The following is a 17,494-nucleotide window of genomic DNA, read 5'->3' as shown; positions in this document are numbered from 1 at the left end:
TTCCTTCTTCCTCCTGAGAGTAGGATTGGGAATTGAGGGAATTTAACACCGTTTAGTGCCTGGCACGTAGTTCTGCATGTCACGAAGGCAGACAGCAAACCCAGGACCACCTTAGGAAGCTGTAGCAGCGAGACAGGGCAGAGGTACACCAGTGGAAGGGAAGCTTAGGATCTGTACGAGCAGGAGTTCAAATGTATTCCTACAAAGGGTTTGGAGTGGTTTCCATTGCTGCTGCATATGGGGTAGTACTTGTAGTTTTAATCCTGTTCACTTAGGGTGGAACTCACTTGAGGGGAACACATGTGTTTTGTGTAGCATTGAGTGGTGGCCAAGCAGCTTTCATTTAGCAGTCCAGTTCCAGCAAGGGATTCCCATACTGGTGCCATAGCTGTAGCAGGAAAAACCTGGCTTGGATATTCCATGAGTTTTCTGATATTGTAGTATTTCAGAATTGCATTGGTTCCAGGAAAAGGCTTATCCTGACTTTTCTTTGAATGCCTGCCTGAAGAGACTGAACTCGTCGGGAGTGCATCGCTGGTTCCTGGCAGATGGGACTGGTGAAGATGACAGAAGGGACGTTTTACTGTAATTTCCTCTTTTCCCCTCTGTCATGTACTCTGACGTATTTAGAGTCCTAGCGATTTGCAAAATGAAGATGTGATTTATGGTATTCTGCGTATACTTTGTGGTAACTTTATTAATGCAGGAAGTTTATTTGCAGTCACTAAATCTTCAGTCATTTAAATTGCTTTAAAATTTCTATGGTTTGGGAGCAAAATTTCAGCCTCACTGAAATCAGTGGCAAAACCACCACTGCCACTGGGATAAGATTTGACCTGTGATGCTTTAACAAGTATGTCTTCTAAAAAACCTTTCTGCTCCTAATTGCATTCCTTTGTTCTTTTTTCCTTAAGTCTTGTGAAGAAAACAATCTGAAGACAATGCATCTGTGACCCCTGATACCAGCTTGTGAGCCAGGGCGATGGAAGTTGTAGCGGCCCGTCAGCATACCGGTCCCGTGATAGCTCCAAATGGATATGCAAACAGGATTTTCCAAGCAAACATGGAGGAAGGGAGTACTGACGCGTTGGAGGTCTGTGGTGCTGAGCACTGCACCTCCAGCGATGCAATCCCGAATGAACGGGAGGAAGCACCCAGGTATAAGAAGACAACCAAGGGCAACCGGATCTGGAATTTTGTTAGACGAAGGAAAGGACTCTCTACGAATAAAGGAAGACCCCAGTCCATGATCCTACTGGGAGTTACCTCTGAGGTCTCAGAATTAAAAAAACCATCCTTCATGGACAGGGTAAGGCCGTTAAAAAAGGGAAGAACCTCCAGGATGCCTAAGAATGTGGATTTGAGGGCATCCAGAGTCCAGGTTGCTTGTGACCCTGAGGAGGACCATCATGCCAGCGGGCAAAGAGCTGTCTACAGGGTTAAGAAACTGGGTGACAGTCGGAGGCCCTCCCGCCACTCGTATGCGGGGTACATTGACGATTTGGATTCTTCTTTTGAAGACATAGAGCTGAATATCAGCATTCCTGAAATTGATGCCAATGAAAGTAAATGTCTCAGGGATATTAGTGTCAGATTACACAGTGAAGATAATGATAGTAACTGCCATAGAATACCAGCTAGAAAGAGCGAGTCTTTGAATTTTGAAAACTTTAAGAGTCCTGCAATTACAGAAGGGGACAATCAAAAGAGGTGTACTGTGCTGCCACCGGAGAGCAGAAGAGGAAGAAGCTCTGATGTATGGAGCTATCTGAAAGGAATTTCATTAACTAGCAAAGATAATTCAAAGCTTCCAGATCAAAGGGCTGAAACCAATTTCCAGAACTTAGAAAATATAACTGATCATTCTACTTCTTATTTTGACTTTGATACGAGATGTGAGGAGAATCTCAGCCAGCGGAAAAAATCAAACAGTGCAACCAAAGCCACTCACTTTGGGGGTGTTGTGAAGTTCTTCAGCAGTGTGGCCGAGGCAGCTCGGAGGCTGCGAGGCTCCTCAAGGGCATTTTCACCTGATGAGAAAAGGCCTCAGCGGAGTTTCCGAAGCTGGAGGCAGGATGTTACCTCCCAGAAAGAGGGCTTGGTTATCGAGAACGAGAGTGCAAGGGCCTTCTGCACGGTGGGAGCGTGTCTGCAGTCCCCAGATTCAGGCACATGGGACAATCTGAGCTTTGAGAGTTTGGTGGGGAAGGAGCCCATGCAGCAGTGCAAAATGACAGTTGGCTCCTCTGCCCTGGGCAGCAAGAATGATAGATTTAATGAAACATCACTTTCTCCCTTTGAGCCAGAACCATCCATCTCCCACCTGCCAGAGCTCGCAGATGACTCTCTCACTGAGCTAAATACTAAAGACTCCTCTGAGGATCTGATCAACTTCCCACAGACGACTCTGACTAAACAGATTCAGGATTCGGGCAGTACTCCAGAGAAGACACAGGTCACAGGCAGGGACCTGCCACGTTCTCAAGGTCTTCCTGTGAATAATCTGGATACTGCGGACCTGGGCTGTTTTTCAGCTGCAGATGGTGACTTTTCTGCAGCGACTGAGGGTGTGATCCACCTTCCACAGACATCGCTGACTAAACTTGATACTGAGGACGTGGCTTGTGCTCCAGTGGTTACTGAAGACAGGGATCCGCCTCCAGCAGTGGCTCAGGAGCTTTCAAAGACAGAACTGGATATGCAGGACTTAAGAAATCCTGAGCTGTCTTTGCAAGACTTGTCTAGAGGTGAGCTGGGGATTCAGGACACTGGCAGTACTCCAGAGAAGACACAGGTTGTGGGCAGGGCCCTGCCACATTCTCAAGATCTTCCTGTGAATAATCTGGATGCTGCGGACCTGGGCTGTTCTCCAGCTGCTGATGGTGACTTTTCTGCAGTGACTGAGGCTGTGATCCACCTTCCACAGATGACCCTGACTAAACTTGATACTGAGGACATGGCTTGTGCTCCAGTGGTTGCTAAAGACACAGGTCCGTCTCCAGCAGTGGCTCAGGAGCTTTCAAAGACAGAACTGGATATGCAGGACTTAAGAAATCCTGAGCTGTCTTTGCAAGACTTGTCTAGAGGTGAGCTGGGGATTCAGGACTTGGGCAGTACTTTGGAGAAGACACAGGTGGTGGGCAGGGCCCTGCCACGTTCTCAAGATCTTCCTGTGAATAATCTGGATGCTGCGGACCTGGGCTGTTCTCCAGTTGCTGATGGTGACTTTTCTGTAGTGACTTTTATAAAATGTGCAACAGTTAAAGGACAGGTTTTAGAGCAGACTGATTGCCACATTAAAAAGTGCGGAACCACTTCATTTGTAGAACAAAACTCTGTAGAGGTAACTGACAGAGGGGAACAGTTTAACTGTAACGACGAGTGCCGTCCGTTCCAAGTGCACGTCTCTAGAATTGTCTCCTCCGGACGGCTCAAAAACGGAAAGGTATGAGTACCTTTTACTGTAATGTTTTCAATAAGACCATACTGTTACGCACCTTATGAAGATGGTTTGCACTTGAAAGCATTTTTATATATTCCTCATTGGGATTTTCAGTTAAGTAGACCGTCATATGAATGATGGCAGTAGTCACAGCTTTTACATCAGCCTGAGAGGAGTCAGTTAACTGGCATATCCCTGACCTGTTAGTGTAAACCTTCAGAGCTGCTCCTCCTACGACCCTTTGGCCATTTGTTTGTATCAGTGCCTCTAGAAGAGGGCTGTAGCAGAAATGTATGTATTTCTAGGCGCTACCTTTAATTTTTTTCCTTGCTGCATTTAGTTCATTTGAAGTCGAAACTTGTAAGAAGAGTGCTTTTGACAAATTCAGAGTTTTGAAGTGTGCTGTGGACAAATGGCATTCAGCAATTGCACTATGGCCCTTGTGTTTTCTTACCTGAAAAAGTAGTAGGGGTGGTGGTCGTTGATTTTTGTTAGGTGATGCTGGTTACAACGCAGCATCTAGAATACCAGTCAGAGTCCTGGCACACAGTGCAAGAACAGGAAAAAAAAAAAAGGTGGCCCATGTCTTGTAAAGCTCATCAGAACATTTCTCTGGCAGATCTAAATGAGCTCTCTCCCTGCTCCAAACCTGTCAGAAGTTGTGTGGCCTCTATAGTTTGGTGCTGAGCCTGTAGCAGAAAGCCTTGCTAAGGGGCTGGGTGCGTAGTGTGAGCAAAATGCCTTCCTAATGTGACTACACACCAAGTGGGCGCCTGGTCAGAGCTGCCTTGCATCTGCCTCTACACAAAATGACATAGCCTTTTGGGGTGTTAAATACCCAGCCCTAAGTGAAAGGTGGGCAGTGGTGGTGGCTGTAATTATGGCAGTGCATTCCTGTTTGTTATAAGCAAGCCTTTCAAAGCCCTTAAAATTGTCAAAACATTTCAGTGGACATTGCATTTTGGACTAGGTTCTGGATATTACAAATCTGTATCGTCCAGCTTAATGCTAGGAAACCTCAGAAGTCCCATGGATAAGGGAATCGTACATACAGGATGAGAAAAGGCTTCCTGAAGCCGACAGACTCCCCCATTAACTCTCAGCCCATTGCTGTAGCACCTGCGCACATATCGCTGTGTGTGGAGCAGAAATCCGTGAGCGGTAGCAGTCCTATCAGCTGTGCCAGGTCACTTGTCAGCACGGCCCAGCCTTGTGTCTCACAGGAGAGGCAGTTTTGCGCCCTGCTCAGCCACGGAAGGGTCTACCAAGGCTCACGTCGCTCCATGCCAGTTGTAGAATCAGTACAGGTTTGTGGACAACCCATGGTAGGACCCAGCGTGAAGCCCAGCTGTTTTCTTTTGGGTCCCTGCTGATTAGCTGAGGCTGAAACGATGACTTTTTTTTTTTTGTTTTAAGGTGCCAGGTAGGGAATTGGGTCAATTCGTGAAGAAACTTTCTCCTTTCCTTTTGGGCTTGGAGAGACCAGAGATGTTACAGAGGTGATGACATCGTTCCCTGTTAGAAAAGGGGTCACTGTAACTTCTGAGCCAAGAGGGGAAGTGTTTGAAAATTGGCAGCAGATTAGAAATGCCGGGGGAAAAAAATCTGAACTTCTGACTCCCAGCTAAAATGGGCAGTACCATTGTTAGTTATTCCTGGATTTGTTTTTCTGCTCCGTTTTGTGTAATACAAAAAAATAAAGACAGCTCGCTGTGTAATTCCAGGCACTTACGAAGTGGGGTGAATAGCGGTTAGTCACTTCTTGTGGTCTCCAGAAGAAATGTTTTTAGGAGGAGCTTGAATGAGAAGGGCTGTGGTTTGATATCCCTTCACAGGGACCAAACTGAAAGTATTCTGGGCAGGAGCAAGATAACAGAGGCACGAAAGGAAAAGGAAAGTATTGGCACTCTTTTCCCAGAGCAGCCACATCTCTGCTAGCTGAGGGCGATGGCTGCATGCCTAATCGCAGAGCTCTTAGGGCAAAATCTGAGCAATTTCCCAGGTCACCTGCGTGAACAGGAGATGCTCAGCTCAGCTGTTGCAGCTTAGAAACATTACCAAGAAACTTAAATATGGTACTTGAGATAACTGGACAGGAAACCTCCCCCGAGTTCCCGTCGAGTGTGGCGATAGCAGTACGACCTCCGGACTGCCGTGGCTTCCGGCTTCACGGAAGGCCTGCTGCCTCACTAGGCAGAAGCAGCAGCGGGATGGAAGAGAAAGCGTACAGCCCGCCCTGGTTTGTAAACACCTTCTGCAACCCAGAAACTCGGACTAGAGATTTAGAAACGCACAGTGATCTGGCGGCAGCATCAAACCTAGAGCAGTCAAGAGTGAGGCTAAAGAAGGGATACTCTTGGATAGGAACGGACCTAGAGAGTCCGCCAGCAGCTCCAGTAACAAATGGCCTGAGATACCCGAGGGATTCGCTTGCCTATCTCTCATCAGGGAGCGGCACTCGGAAACGTTTCACCAAAAATAAACATGCAAGAGGAATAACTTCAGCCTGAGCGTGACAGTAGCAGCAGACTCCAGCCTGTTATTGTTTTAGCGCTAAATCCAGCTCTTTGCTGGCACCTGTTCCCCAGGACAGTTGTTGGCCCTCCTGCCTCCACTCCAGGCTGCTCTGCGTTAATTGAAGGATTTGTATTTCAAGTGAAATGCTCAACCACAAGTAGGGAGAAGGTGCTGCCAGGACGGGGTGGCTTGGCTTGGTCAGCTGCTGTAAGTGAGCGCTCCAGCAGTTTTAAAGTGTGCTAGCAGTGTAGAGCGGAAATAGCTCAGGCAAATATTTTCAAAACAACCTACATATTGTCCCACAAAAAGCACAAAAGCGCTGGTTCTTACTGAGGCTCCCTGCCCAAGGGAGGTGATAGAAGAGACTGAGGCTGGTGTAGCACAAAGATTGCTGGAGTGGGATTTAGGGGACCCGTGCATTGGTCCTAGCGGTGTAGCAAATCTGTTTAGCTGTACTCTCCTGCAATTAATGCCCCTGTTTCTTGCTTTCCTAGTTTTGCCTTTTAAAACTTTAATGTCTTTGGGCGGGAGCTGAGTGATGTTACAGGCAAGTAACAGCTCAACAGGAATTGATCTTAATGCTGTGAAGGAAGTAGCATTGCAGCAGCATTTTAAGAGCAGCTGTAGAAAGGTAGAAAACCACTTACTTCTCAAACTGTCCCCCTGCCTAGTTGCTTTCAGACCCCATCCCAAATTGTCGTTTGTTCTGGGAATTTGTGAAACAGTGGTGATAGAAACATTTTGAGGATTTGAAAGAACAGTAAAGGTCAAAATAGATTGTCAATGGGAAATGAATTACTGATTTCACCACTCACACTGCTGCAACTCTGGAATGAAAGTGCCTTCCTTATTTTGAGAGGTATATATGAGAAATGAACTGAAAGATGATATGGAGGTTTTACTAGATTTTGGACAGTTGCAAACTACAAAAGTTTCCATTTTCCATGTCCCCACTGAAGTGAATGATCCTCATCCCACCTCTGAAAACACCACAGCATCCCATCAGGGAGAATGCTGCTGCAGGGAGTCAGCCCCAGAAGTTGTATTTGACCACTTCCAGTAGCTTGAGATGATGCTTAGGTGGAGGGAAGATTTGATACCACATAGACTACTTTGCGGTTCTGGCTTTTCCATCGGGGTTTCAAACCACCTGATGTGTCCTTGGATAGGGTTTGTGAGGGATTTGATACCTCCTTTGGGAATGACAAGAGGAAAGGTTGCAAAATATGCATCTGACTTCAGATTTCAGGCATCAGTTCAGAGTTTTTAGGACCCAGAAACTTGATTCAGGCTTATGGCTGGCAGAGAGATCCTCCCCGCTCGTCTCAGGGGCACACACAGGGACGGGGCACTGCAGAGCGTTTTGGCTTGTGTCACTCTTGCGGTGAAGGAGCAGAGGGTTTTCACTGCAGTCTTTCTATGCCCTCTGCTGGTTTATTTGTGAAATAAGAGTTTATTTTTACGGAACAGAAAACCTTATCTTTTTCCTTAGGATTTTGAATTTTATCTCCAAAAGGTTTACAGACTGCAGCTTGCTGCTGGCTGTTGTGGCTGCACGTAGACAGCAGTTGGTTTTGTGATGCCATTTTCCGGGGGAATTTATGATTGCCAGAAATGTGAAAATGAGATTTGTACAGGCTTGTCAACCTGGGCAAAAGGTGGCCGTCCCATAGGATGAGGTGGCAGGCTGACCCGGGATGCCCCGGGTTTCCCAGCCAGTTTGGTTTCAGAGCCCTGTAAGGGGCTGTCTGATCGAACTCACTTCTCAGCACCGCAGCAGATGGTTGCAGATGCTTCCCTTGAGCAGCCGTCGAGTTTGTTCCTCTGAGTCCCGTACTTAGGAGCCAACCGGTCCAGGTGCCATAAAGGCACTCCCTGTTGCAGAGTGGCCCATACTGATGGCGCAGGATCGGTGCTTTCACGGCGTTAGTAGGTTCTGTGATTTCCGTGCGATAGCTGCACACTGTGTTGCTCTGTGTGGGAAAATCGGAGACTCTCCCTGTGCGGTGGGTCTAACTGGAAGCACAGGATTACTGATTTGCCTGAGCGTGCGCAAGCCAGAGGATGCCCTTGCAGATTTGCGATGCGATAGCTGGGGAACATCTCAGATCCTCCCACAGGTTTGGTGTTTTACTTTAGTGCAGCAGCTGCAAGTGCCTTTTCAGGAGAGGAAGATACAGCAACTTTCTTTGTCTGTGTTTGATGAGAAATTGCAAGTGATGTGCAACAAGTTCTCATAGTGACCGTTAGCTTGAGGTTGTTTTATGGTCTCTCTGCTACAGAACATTTTGGGAGCAGCTGCAGAAATGGGACTGCTGAGTCGATTTGTCTTTTCCCTCCCTGCTCTGTTGAATGACACTAGCCAGGAAAAGGCTGTTTCTGAGAGCTGATCGTCAGAGCTCTCTTCATCTCCGGGTTATTGGCAGTAAACTGGGTTGTGTCTCAGCCTACTGCTGGTAGTTGTGCTTACAAAAGAATTCATAGTCCTTCCAAATTAAGAAATAGTACTTTACTTTCTAAATCCTGCCGTTGCCAAAAGAACACTATACTCCTGTCTGTAGCGAGGTTAAGATTTAATTGCAGAATGAAGATTCTGTGTATTTATGGCTTTTAATATGGTTGTGTCTGACAATCATCTTATTTTTAGTGGAGGCAAAACCTCTAAAGCCTATCTCCAAGCTGTTCAGATTTTCATATTTTTAATAACCACGAGGTGTTAGGAAAATCTTGAATTAAGGCCTATATTTAGTGCTATCTATAGTGGGGTAGGGTTTTTTTGGGAAACATATTTTTAGCATGGTTGAGTTTGGCAAGGCAGGTTGAGTTTGCAAAGCTGATAGGCTTTACATGTATATATAACCAGCTACTGAACACATGGATAATTCAGATTTCCACATGTTTTCTTAAAATACTTGTTGGGTCTTGCCTTCATCTAGTTCCCAGCCTCAAAGTTACAACAGGCCACCTCCTGCCATCCTTGGTGCCATCAGAGTAGTGATATGAATGGGGACCTCTGGGCATTGCTGGCCTATATGCTAAAGGGACTATTTGTCTGAAACTTCTCTGGGTGGAAGGTTTTCTTTGGCTTTTACCTCCTCCCAGCCATTATCCAGTCAAGAGAAGCGTACTGGGTCACTGGACACGGGGCTGGTGCTGGGAGCAGGGAACGGGAGGTCAAGCCTTAATTCATCCACAGACTCCCACTGTACCTTTGGGGTAATTATAGCCTGTCCGCTTCGTTCTTCATCTGTAAATAAAGATAATAGCACACCAGTGAAAACTGGGGCTGCTGGAGTCTGGAGGACAGATACACCAAACCATGAGGCACCCAGTTATTAGCAGGGCCGCGGAAGTATGACAATTCTGTCTCTAATTGAGGCTAGAAGCCTCCCAGTGAGGAGCTCCTCCTGTTTTCTTCTCCTGTCCTTTGTAAACTGATTTTTCTGCTGATTTCTTGACTCTTAAGATTATACACAAGACTTTCCTGGTGTCACATGTCAGAGAATAAAATGAAAAGTAGGAGTTTGAATGGTGATTATTTTTTTTTAAAAGAAAATTCCATTCTGCAAAATATCGCTGTACAAGTTGTCTCTTTCAGGGTCTTTTCCTCCTGAAATAGGATAATAGAAGTTGGGGTCACCCAAAAGTGAGGGAAACTCCAACCTTTTTCTCCAGTTAGCTATAAATGCTAATTCATTCTTTGGATTAATGTTACCAAATCTTAAGGTATAACTGGGGTATTTGACCACTTTATGCAATCAATTGCAAGTATCTTACTGTTTCAAGTAATATTTCATAGGCTATTGATACAGAGGACGTGTCTTGTTAGCAGTTGCTATCAGTCAGCTTCCAGAGAAACTACCGTGATAATTTCTGCTTTCCTCTGTGAATCTTTCAGGGAAAATAATTGTTCTAGTTTTGCTAAAAACATACCTGGGCATTTTCAGAGAATGAGGAGGAGGTCCCAGTTTACTTTTAAGTGCTGTGGTTTGCCCCACCCTTGCATTTGGACCATCTGAAACCTGGCAAGGGCTGTAACTTGTGTTCTCCCTGGAAATGAGGCACACCATAATAACTGAAAAACCCCCCAATTGTGGTGGTAGGTGCTACATACATTAGAGAGAAAATGGTGTAGAGGGGTGTGTTGTCGGTGGCCCCCTGTACCAGATGTTCAGAGGAAGGTGCAGACCAACCCCGTTCGGTGCATTGTGCCCAGCTCTGTGTGTGTGTGCACACTGGGTGCTTCGGGACCCTGTTCTGGTCCAAACGGTGCTGCTGTAAAGAGCAAGCGTTAGAAGTGCTGGGCAATGTGATTAGGAGCTAACCTTTTAGCAGCAGTAGCAGGACTTTGGACCTGTTTTGATCAGCGGGGAATATTACCTGTGTTTCATGTCCTACAATAAGCTAAAAGCCAGTATTTTGGGAAAAGACCTAGAAAAACTCATAAGGATAACACAAAGGGCTGAAGCATGGTCTGAAGCCGATGGTCCTTGGTGGATTTCATACAGAGCAAGGCCAGGCCATCTGCAAGCAGCTGGGTACATCTCCCCAGTCACACCAGAAGCTGCCAGAAGATGTAGGGTGGGTAGGAAGTATCTTGAAAGAAAAGCAGCTGTGCTTATAAAGAGACTTGATTTTACAGATACTGGGTTGCAGGAGGGTTGGTGCCTTTGTATTAGATCTTTGTTAGCCGCTAAGTGATGCAAGACTCAGCTTTTGAAGGAGGACAGTCAGTGGGTCTGATATGTTCTTTTGCTGTTATGTATTCCACCAAAGTGATTCAAATCCATCTACACATGAAGAGTCCTTTCTCTCCCCAGAAGGCTCTCTGCACCCTCCCGATGACTCCAGCAGCACAGCAATAATAGCAGTGCTGTTATGTTTATTCACCTCCTGTCCTCTTTGTAGACCATCCGTAGGCTTCTGTTTATGGAGTTGGAAAAGACCTTATATGACCTCTGGAAATACCTGGAAGGGAGTGTTTTGTTAAGATTTTTGGGAATGAGGAAAATGACATCCTGTTACTAATTTAATTCACTTTTACATGGATCTTATTATCAGGAAGACTCTTGAGTTTTGCAGGATTTATTCTTGATGGGTATCCCAGCTTTATTCTAAGAACTTGTAACTTTTATTTTTATAATAGGATGGGCAGATCCTATTATTACGCTGCTGGATGAGCACACACATAAACAGACTGTTCTCCTAAACCTCATCATTGCAGACTCATTGCTCTACTCCATGGCGATGTCTTTCAAGTGCTGGAGGTCTTTGTGAAGAATCCTCTTGGTCCATTTTCCACTTCTTACTCACACGTCTCTTGAGCATGGCTGTACATGGAGACCAGTGGTGACTGATAGCTGTAACCCAGCACAAAAAAAGCAGAAATTAACAGTTTCCTGTAGACCACCAAAGGATGCATCTCCTAGCTCAGTTCAGGAGTGCCTGTTGAAGCAGACCTCCCAGTTGTCCCCCCTCACGGTGCTTGGAATGCACTCATTGCTCCTAATGACCCTAAGCAGTCTCACCTGGGGCCTCCACACCGTACCCATGGGCCTGGCAGCCCATTTAAGCTCTGCCCTGGGTGCTCAGTCCTTCCTTGAGCAACATGGGAGGAGTGCTGCTCTCCAGCTCAGCCACAGCTGTGCCTTTGCCTGGCCACGGGCCCTGCTGGGCTAGACACCGACCCGAGGCATGATTTCCTGGCTTGACCTGGAGCTGGCTCACCACCATGGACCTGCCCAATGGTCACGGGGCTTTGTCTGACCTTGATTACCCTCACTGGGCCTGACCCTGATCTGTAAACTGACTCACCTGCTTTACCTTGGACCTGCTTCATCACCGTGAATGTGCCTAATGATCTGAAGTCTAGCTGACCCTGGCCACTGTCTCCAGACGTGGCCTGGTCCCTTGCTTGGGCACTGTAGCATGGGCCTGGCGGGTGAGGCCCCATCCTGCCAACCAGGTTATCTCTTTGGCTGCTGGTTTGCTGTCCCTTAGAAAGCAGCCAGCCCTCATTGCACGTCATAAAGCCAACCCGAAATGTTTTAGCTCTCCTGGGTCCTCGGCACCAGCTCGTTCACTCCCTGTGTGTGCTCCTGCTGGGACTTGGTAACGTGAGAGTAGACTAAATGCTGTGCAGAAAGCAGACGTCTTCATCACGTGTTACTCTCAGAAGTGCCTCAGAGGCTACGTGCCGCTGGAAGTTGTTGGACATAAACGCCGTGAGCTGTGTTCAAGGTATGAGCCCCATGCAATGGGAGTTAGGGCACTCCAACACCAGAGCCAGCAAGTCTTAATCTTTCAGGCAAAAAAAAAAATGAAGTGGGTGCAGGTTGCAGTGAGAAAGTCTAAGGTGTTGCACTGTCTTGAAAATTATATGTATTATTGTATGTTCTGTGATTGCTTTGTCTGAGGTGTGACACATATTGGTAAAATTCTTCTCTGACCCTTTTCTTGCCAGCCGATGTCTCATCCCTCTCAACCATCCCCACAAGCACCACCCTTCAAAGTCCTTGTGGAGAGATGTCGCTCCGAACCCCTCTCCCAGAGCACCCCGATGGGGCTGGACCAGGTGGGAGGGCGCATGCAGCACTTGCTCAGAAGACGCGGTGAGTAGCTTTGCGGTGTTTTTCTCCCAGGTTTGTTTTTTTGGTCTCACCCATCCTGCAGAGCAAGCCAAGGGCAGTATGGGTTGAAAAGTCAGAAGCGTGGCTTGCATCCATGCTTGTAACAACCCTGGAGCCAGGTGAGGGAGCTCTGATAGCCACATGCTATGGAGTTTCTTGCTAGCTAATAAGATCTTTTTGTATACAGGGTCTTTATGAAATAAGGCTATTTTCTCTCTCTAATGTCTCTGAACACAGTCCCTATAATTTGGTTATGAGAAGATGAACAGATAGGCACATAAGATGTAAAAGCTGTTCAGCAACTTCTGTGCGAGTTTTCGTTTGGTAGTTTCCTCTTGGCTTTCTGTCCTCTTACCAGCCTCTGTTGTGAGTACTTGCCATTTGGAGGTGGCAAGTGGTGGTGGATACTGAGATCACAACTCCAGTCTCATGTTTGTTTGGAAACACAGCAAGAAGTGAGGGTTTTTTTTTCTCCTATGCTTGGGTACTCTTCCTGATCAAGCAGAGAATCTCATGAGCCAAAGACTATGATGAGCTATCGTCTGCATTTGTCCTGCTCAAAACGACGCTAGAGAAAGCACTACAGAATGTATTTGCTGGAAGGGTCTTGTGTTGGCAGGTAAATAGGCTGATGGTTCAATAGATGACATCATTTTTTGAACCTCTAATTAAAAAGATGGATAATTAGAGTAAGGAAATTATTTCCTGAAGGGATACTGCTAACACCAAGAATCCTGTGATTTAGCAATGGGCAAGTACGGGAGCGCTGCCAGACTGTGCTGGCATTGCTCAGGAGCACACGAGGGATCCAAGTAGTTAATGGATGGTGGCAGCACATCAGGGTTAAGAAGAACTAGGAAGGAAAAGGCAAAGTGGCTGCCTTTTTAATTGATGGCTCTTCTGTCGGGGTACACACGTTTCTAGCACATGGGGAGTAACACACGCAGCTCTCAAAATGTGAGCATTACTGTGTTTGCACATTGCTCCTGAGTGCTACTATGTCGGCACGTTGCCTCTGGAGCCTGGTAGCAGCCTCTTGCTATAATCGGCGCTCGCTCTGCAGCTTGATTTTCTGTGAGTCTAGAAAGTGAAACGTGTGTTGCTAAAAATAACAGCAGGCTGCCTGCGTCAGCATCGCGTTTAGGAAATAGGTCTCAGTGCAATCTCTCTCCCAGCAACGCTGGAAGAAAATTAGGATTGCTGCCCACCCAGCCATGCCAGGGCTGCAGCAGGGTCCCAGCTCTGCTGCACTCTGTGCCACTGTCCTGGGCAGAGCAGGGTCCCCACCTATTTGATCTGGGGGCAGGGAGCATGTAGCGTGTGTGTGCGTTTTGCCCCTGTAAGGTAAAGGTGACCTGAAACCCCAGGAGCGGGGGTGTGGATCTCCACTCTCCCAAACCCTGGGACCATTTATGCTTTGTTATCTGGTTTCAAACCCCTCAGGACTGACACGGTCTGAAACCTCTGCCTGGGTTAGAGGTGCATCAGGAGAAAAGAAAATTAGCGTTGTGCATCTTCCAGGGAAGAATTCCAGAATTTGGCTGTTTTCTGTAGATGCCTTTCTCCGTGAACGGGATGACAAGCCTCCAGGGGATGGGAACACCCATGGGGGTGTGTATGCATACACAGGCACAATACGTGCGCTGGCCGGACCACGTGCACCTGCTGACAGGAGCCTGTGCTGGCAGCCGCCGTGGGGGCACGAGCGGTGCTCAGCTCTGCTTCCTTCCTCCCAGTGGCTGTCACTCCAGGCTAGGGGATGTGAAGAGTCTGACAGAGGAAGGGATTGAAATCTAACCTTGCCAAATGTGGGAGGGAAAAACCCTGGTCTCACACAGAATGGCATTTTCACCCCAAAAAGAGAGGGATAGGATGGGGAGCTGAAAATTTGTGTTGATTAGAAAAGCAAAGCTTAATTTTGAAAGGTGAGTTGCCAGCCCTTCTCCACCATTTACCTCTTTACAAGCTGTTCTGTGCTTGGGTAGGTACCATCTGTAAGGCCAGGCTGAGATTTGGTATAAATGGTATAGCTCGCTTAAAGCTAGACCAGAATTGCATCTGTGAGGGATTGGCCTGAAATGCTCGGGGTGAGAAGCAGCCCAGTTTCTTTAAAAACAGCTTTTATGGACTTTTCCATTTCTGTTTTCTGCATAAATTCGAGGAGCTGTTTCTTTTTCAAAGCATTGCATCATACGGACCACAACGACTGTAAAGCTGGGATTTCTGCAGGTCCAAACTGCAGAGGTGCTGTTAGCGGTTATGACCCAAGGAGCTATTGCACTCTTAATACTGGTGCATGCAGATGAGGCTCTTGTGCTGCCCGGTGCTCCTGGGAGAGCATTCTGGCTTCACACCCAGCTTGTCTGACCTCACCTGCTTACACCACCTCTGAATTTGGCTCTCGGCTCTTAGTTTGTGCCTGCGTTTTTGTAGTATCCAAGCTGCGCTATTTTTCTTGTATCCCAAGAGCACTGAATAAAGCACCTAAATATACTCTCTGCTCTCTTTTTCTAAAGAAGAGGTTGAATGAGTCTCTTGCAAACAATTTTGTTTCTTTCATTTAAAAGAACAGCCTCCGCCCCCAGCCTGAGCTAAAGCACAGCATTTATCTTTTGTCGTTCCTTTTTTTTTTCTGTGGATTTTATCCTGGCAGCTGAGAACGAACAGGCTTCAAAGACTCTGAAGGTGCGCGGGAACTGCAGGAACGGTGGACGTCGATGGAACCTCTTCAAGCCTGGAGCTGAGAAGCTGCAAATCAGTAGGGTAAGGTGTTGTTTGAAATATGCCTCTGCCCGCTTCAGGGGTAGTATTTACCTGCCACGTGTTTAGCCTCGGAAACTAACAATATGCTTTACTAACAGCTTCCTGAATCTGTGGTTCCTTCAGCTACAGATGGGGATTTTTTTGTTATTGGAGTTATTTTGTAGCAATAAAAGAATAGGTGCATTATCCTTTCCCCTCTGGATTAGTTTCCCGTCAATGTATATCGGAGGCTTTATGGTCTAACGGAGGCATTGGGCCTCCCATTTCTTTGGCCGAGTGTTCCTTGCAGGTGGAGGCAACTGTGACGTTTCAGATCGCCTATAGATTTGCTCTGTGGTTTTGATGATCATCTTTTTTTTTTTTTTTCCTTCCCTTTTTAACCATGTGTCTTTTGGGTTTGGTACTGCTACCAGCACTGTCTTGGTGACAAATTCATGTCACTGATTCTTTCCCAAAGTGTTTCGCAAATATAGGCACAATCGACTTTGTTCTTTTTTTGTGAATGACGCTTCTAGCGGGGAGAAGTAAAAGCTGTTGTGGGCCTGGGGATGTCCATGTCTTTCTCTGGGAAAAATTCAGAAAAGATGGCAAAAATTGTACCATTTGTCTGATATGTTTCCTTGCTTGTGTGGGGGGTTGCTCTTCACCTATGCTGTGCTGTGTGTTTGAGGTCTGGAGACCTTGGTTATTCCATGGTCTTGTTTCGGATTTGTGTCATTTGTGAGTCTGGTTTCACTGGTACCCAACATATAAGACTCTGGATTGTCCAAAAACAATTTGCTAGCTGGCAGCTAACGTGATGCAAGGGGAGTTTTCCAGTGAATAGGGCAGAAGGGATTTAGCCCTTATTGTTCCTCTAGGGCAGACAAACAAAGGATGATCTGGGAGCCAGGAATCTCCCTGCTGGAATTGAGAGGGGGAACTGACCTTCTGCAGTTGTGTCTGTGTGGCTCTTTTCCTCCCCGTTACTTGTCTTCCTTACCAGTCCTTTATTGTATTCATTTTCCCTTTGATATCTGATGAACTGCCTTCCTGAAATGTGATTTCCAGGGAGGACCTGGCCTCTGTCTGTGTTTTTGTATCATAGAAGCAGTAAGTTGGCAGTGAGTGAGACTGACTTCTCCAGCCTGCTTGCGTTGGGTGTTGGCTTCCAGGGAACACGTGCAAGGATGGACCACTGCTATTTCAGTCACTTGTGACTTTCTGGAATGCCATCTTGCATCACTTCTTTTCTCTTTCCTGATTTTTTGTGGGCTGAGACACAAGCCAGAGGATAGATAGACAAGGAGTTCAGCCCTTCCTTTTCTCTCCCTTCCCTTTTGGTCCCACCTTGCTTCCCAGACATAAACTGCTCCTTTCAATTCAGGAGGGCTGTTTTGGTTATAGGCATGCTGAACATCTAAGCTCCTGGAAGATAAAATGATCCAAATCCAATAGAGCTGTTTGTCCTCGGGGCCAGAATAAAGGTAGGCGACTGCAGAGTTGCTGTTACAGCAATGAAGTATCCTGTTGCGCAGTATGCAAGCCCTACCTCGGCATATCATCAGGTGTGTTATTCATATAAACCATTTCCATGTTCAGGATCTGGGGCTGGCCAGTGCATGGATATGTTTAGTCTACCTTAATTAATCAAACACTTTCTTAATCTCTTAAGAGGAGCCATAAGTTTTGCAGCCTTCATAGCTTTCCTTCAGGCCCTGTGTGGAAACCAAGGTGCTATTCTGTTTTGACACAGTATTGCTACTGAATGCACGAGAAACAAGATGGCCTGTGTCCTGAGTCATCTCAATAAAACCAGACCTGTTTCTGATTGCAAATAGAGCCTGACATTAGAGCACTGTTACAAAGGCAACGGAAAAGTGAAACTTCAGCAAACCAAAAATACTGCTGAAGTTTGGGAAGGGTTAGTTAAGGAACTTTGCTTCTCCAGCGGTGATACCTAGGAAGGATGTGGAACTAGAAAGGGAAATGAGCTTCTCATGAGCACAGAGACTCGTGTGATGTTCGGCTCAGACACGGGCATGCCAAAGGCCTGTGCATCACTGGGACAGAGAATTGGTTTTGGGTGCTGATCAAGACGCCCTCAGAGACTTGTTCAGCGCTGCCATTAGGCAGCTTGTTGCTCAGCCTGCATTACAGCGAA

The 17,494-nt window shown here is 46.7% G+C and overlaps 1 protein-coding gene across 8 annotated transcripts in view; it reads left to right on the top strand.

Moving 5' to 3' along the window:
- The window catches only part of ARHGEF9 (Cdc42 guanine nucleotide exchange factor 9), a 235,122-nt gene that overhangs the window by 25,028 nt on the left and 192,600 nt on the right, over positions 1–17,494 (top strand). For all 8 annotated transcript variants that reach the window (XM_076347465.1, XM_076347470.1, XM_076347463.1 and 5 more), the window contains exons 2-4: positions 915–3,445; positions 12,423–12,570; positions 15,242–15,351. In XM_076347465.1, the coding sequence (XP_076203580.1) occupies positions 983–3,445; positions 12,423–12,570; positions 15,242–15,351 (2,721 nt within the window). In that variant the 5' untranslated portion in view covers positions 915–982. The remainder of the gene's footprint in view (positions 1–914; positions 3,446–12,422; positions 12,571–15,241; positions 15,352–17,494) is intronic.

The sequence above is a fragment of the Aptenodytes patagonicus genome, chromosome 9 (assembly GCF_965638725.1).
Source record: "Aptenodytes patagonicus chromosome 9, bAptPat1.pri.cur, whole genome shotgun sequence".
NCBI classification, from domain to species: Eukaryota; Metazoa; Chordata; class Aves; order Sphenisciformes; family Spheniscidae; genus Aptenodytes; species Aptenodytes patagonicus.
Note: the sequence above shows the minus strand (reverse complement) of the source record. Positions and strands in the feature narration are given on the sequence as shown.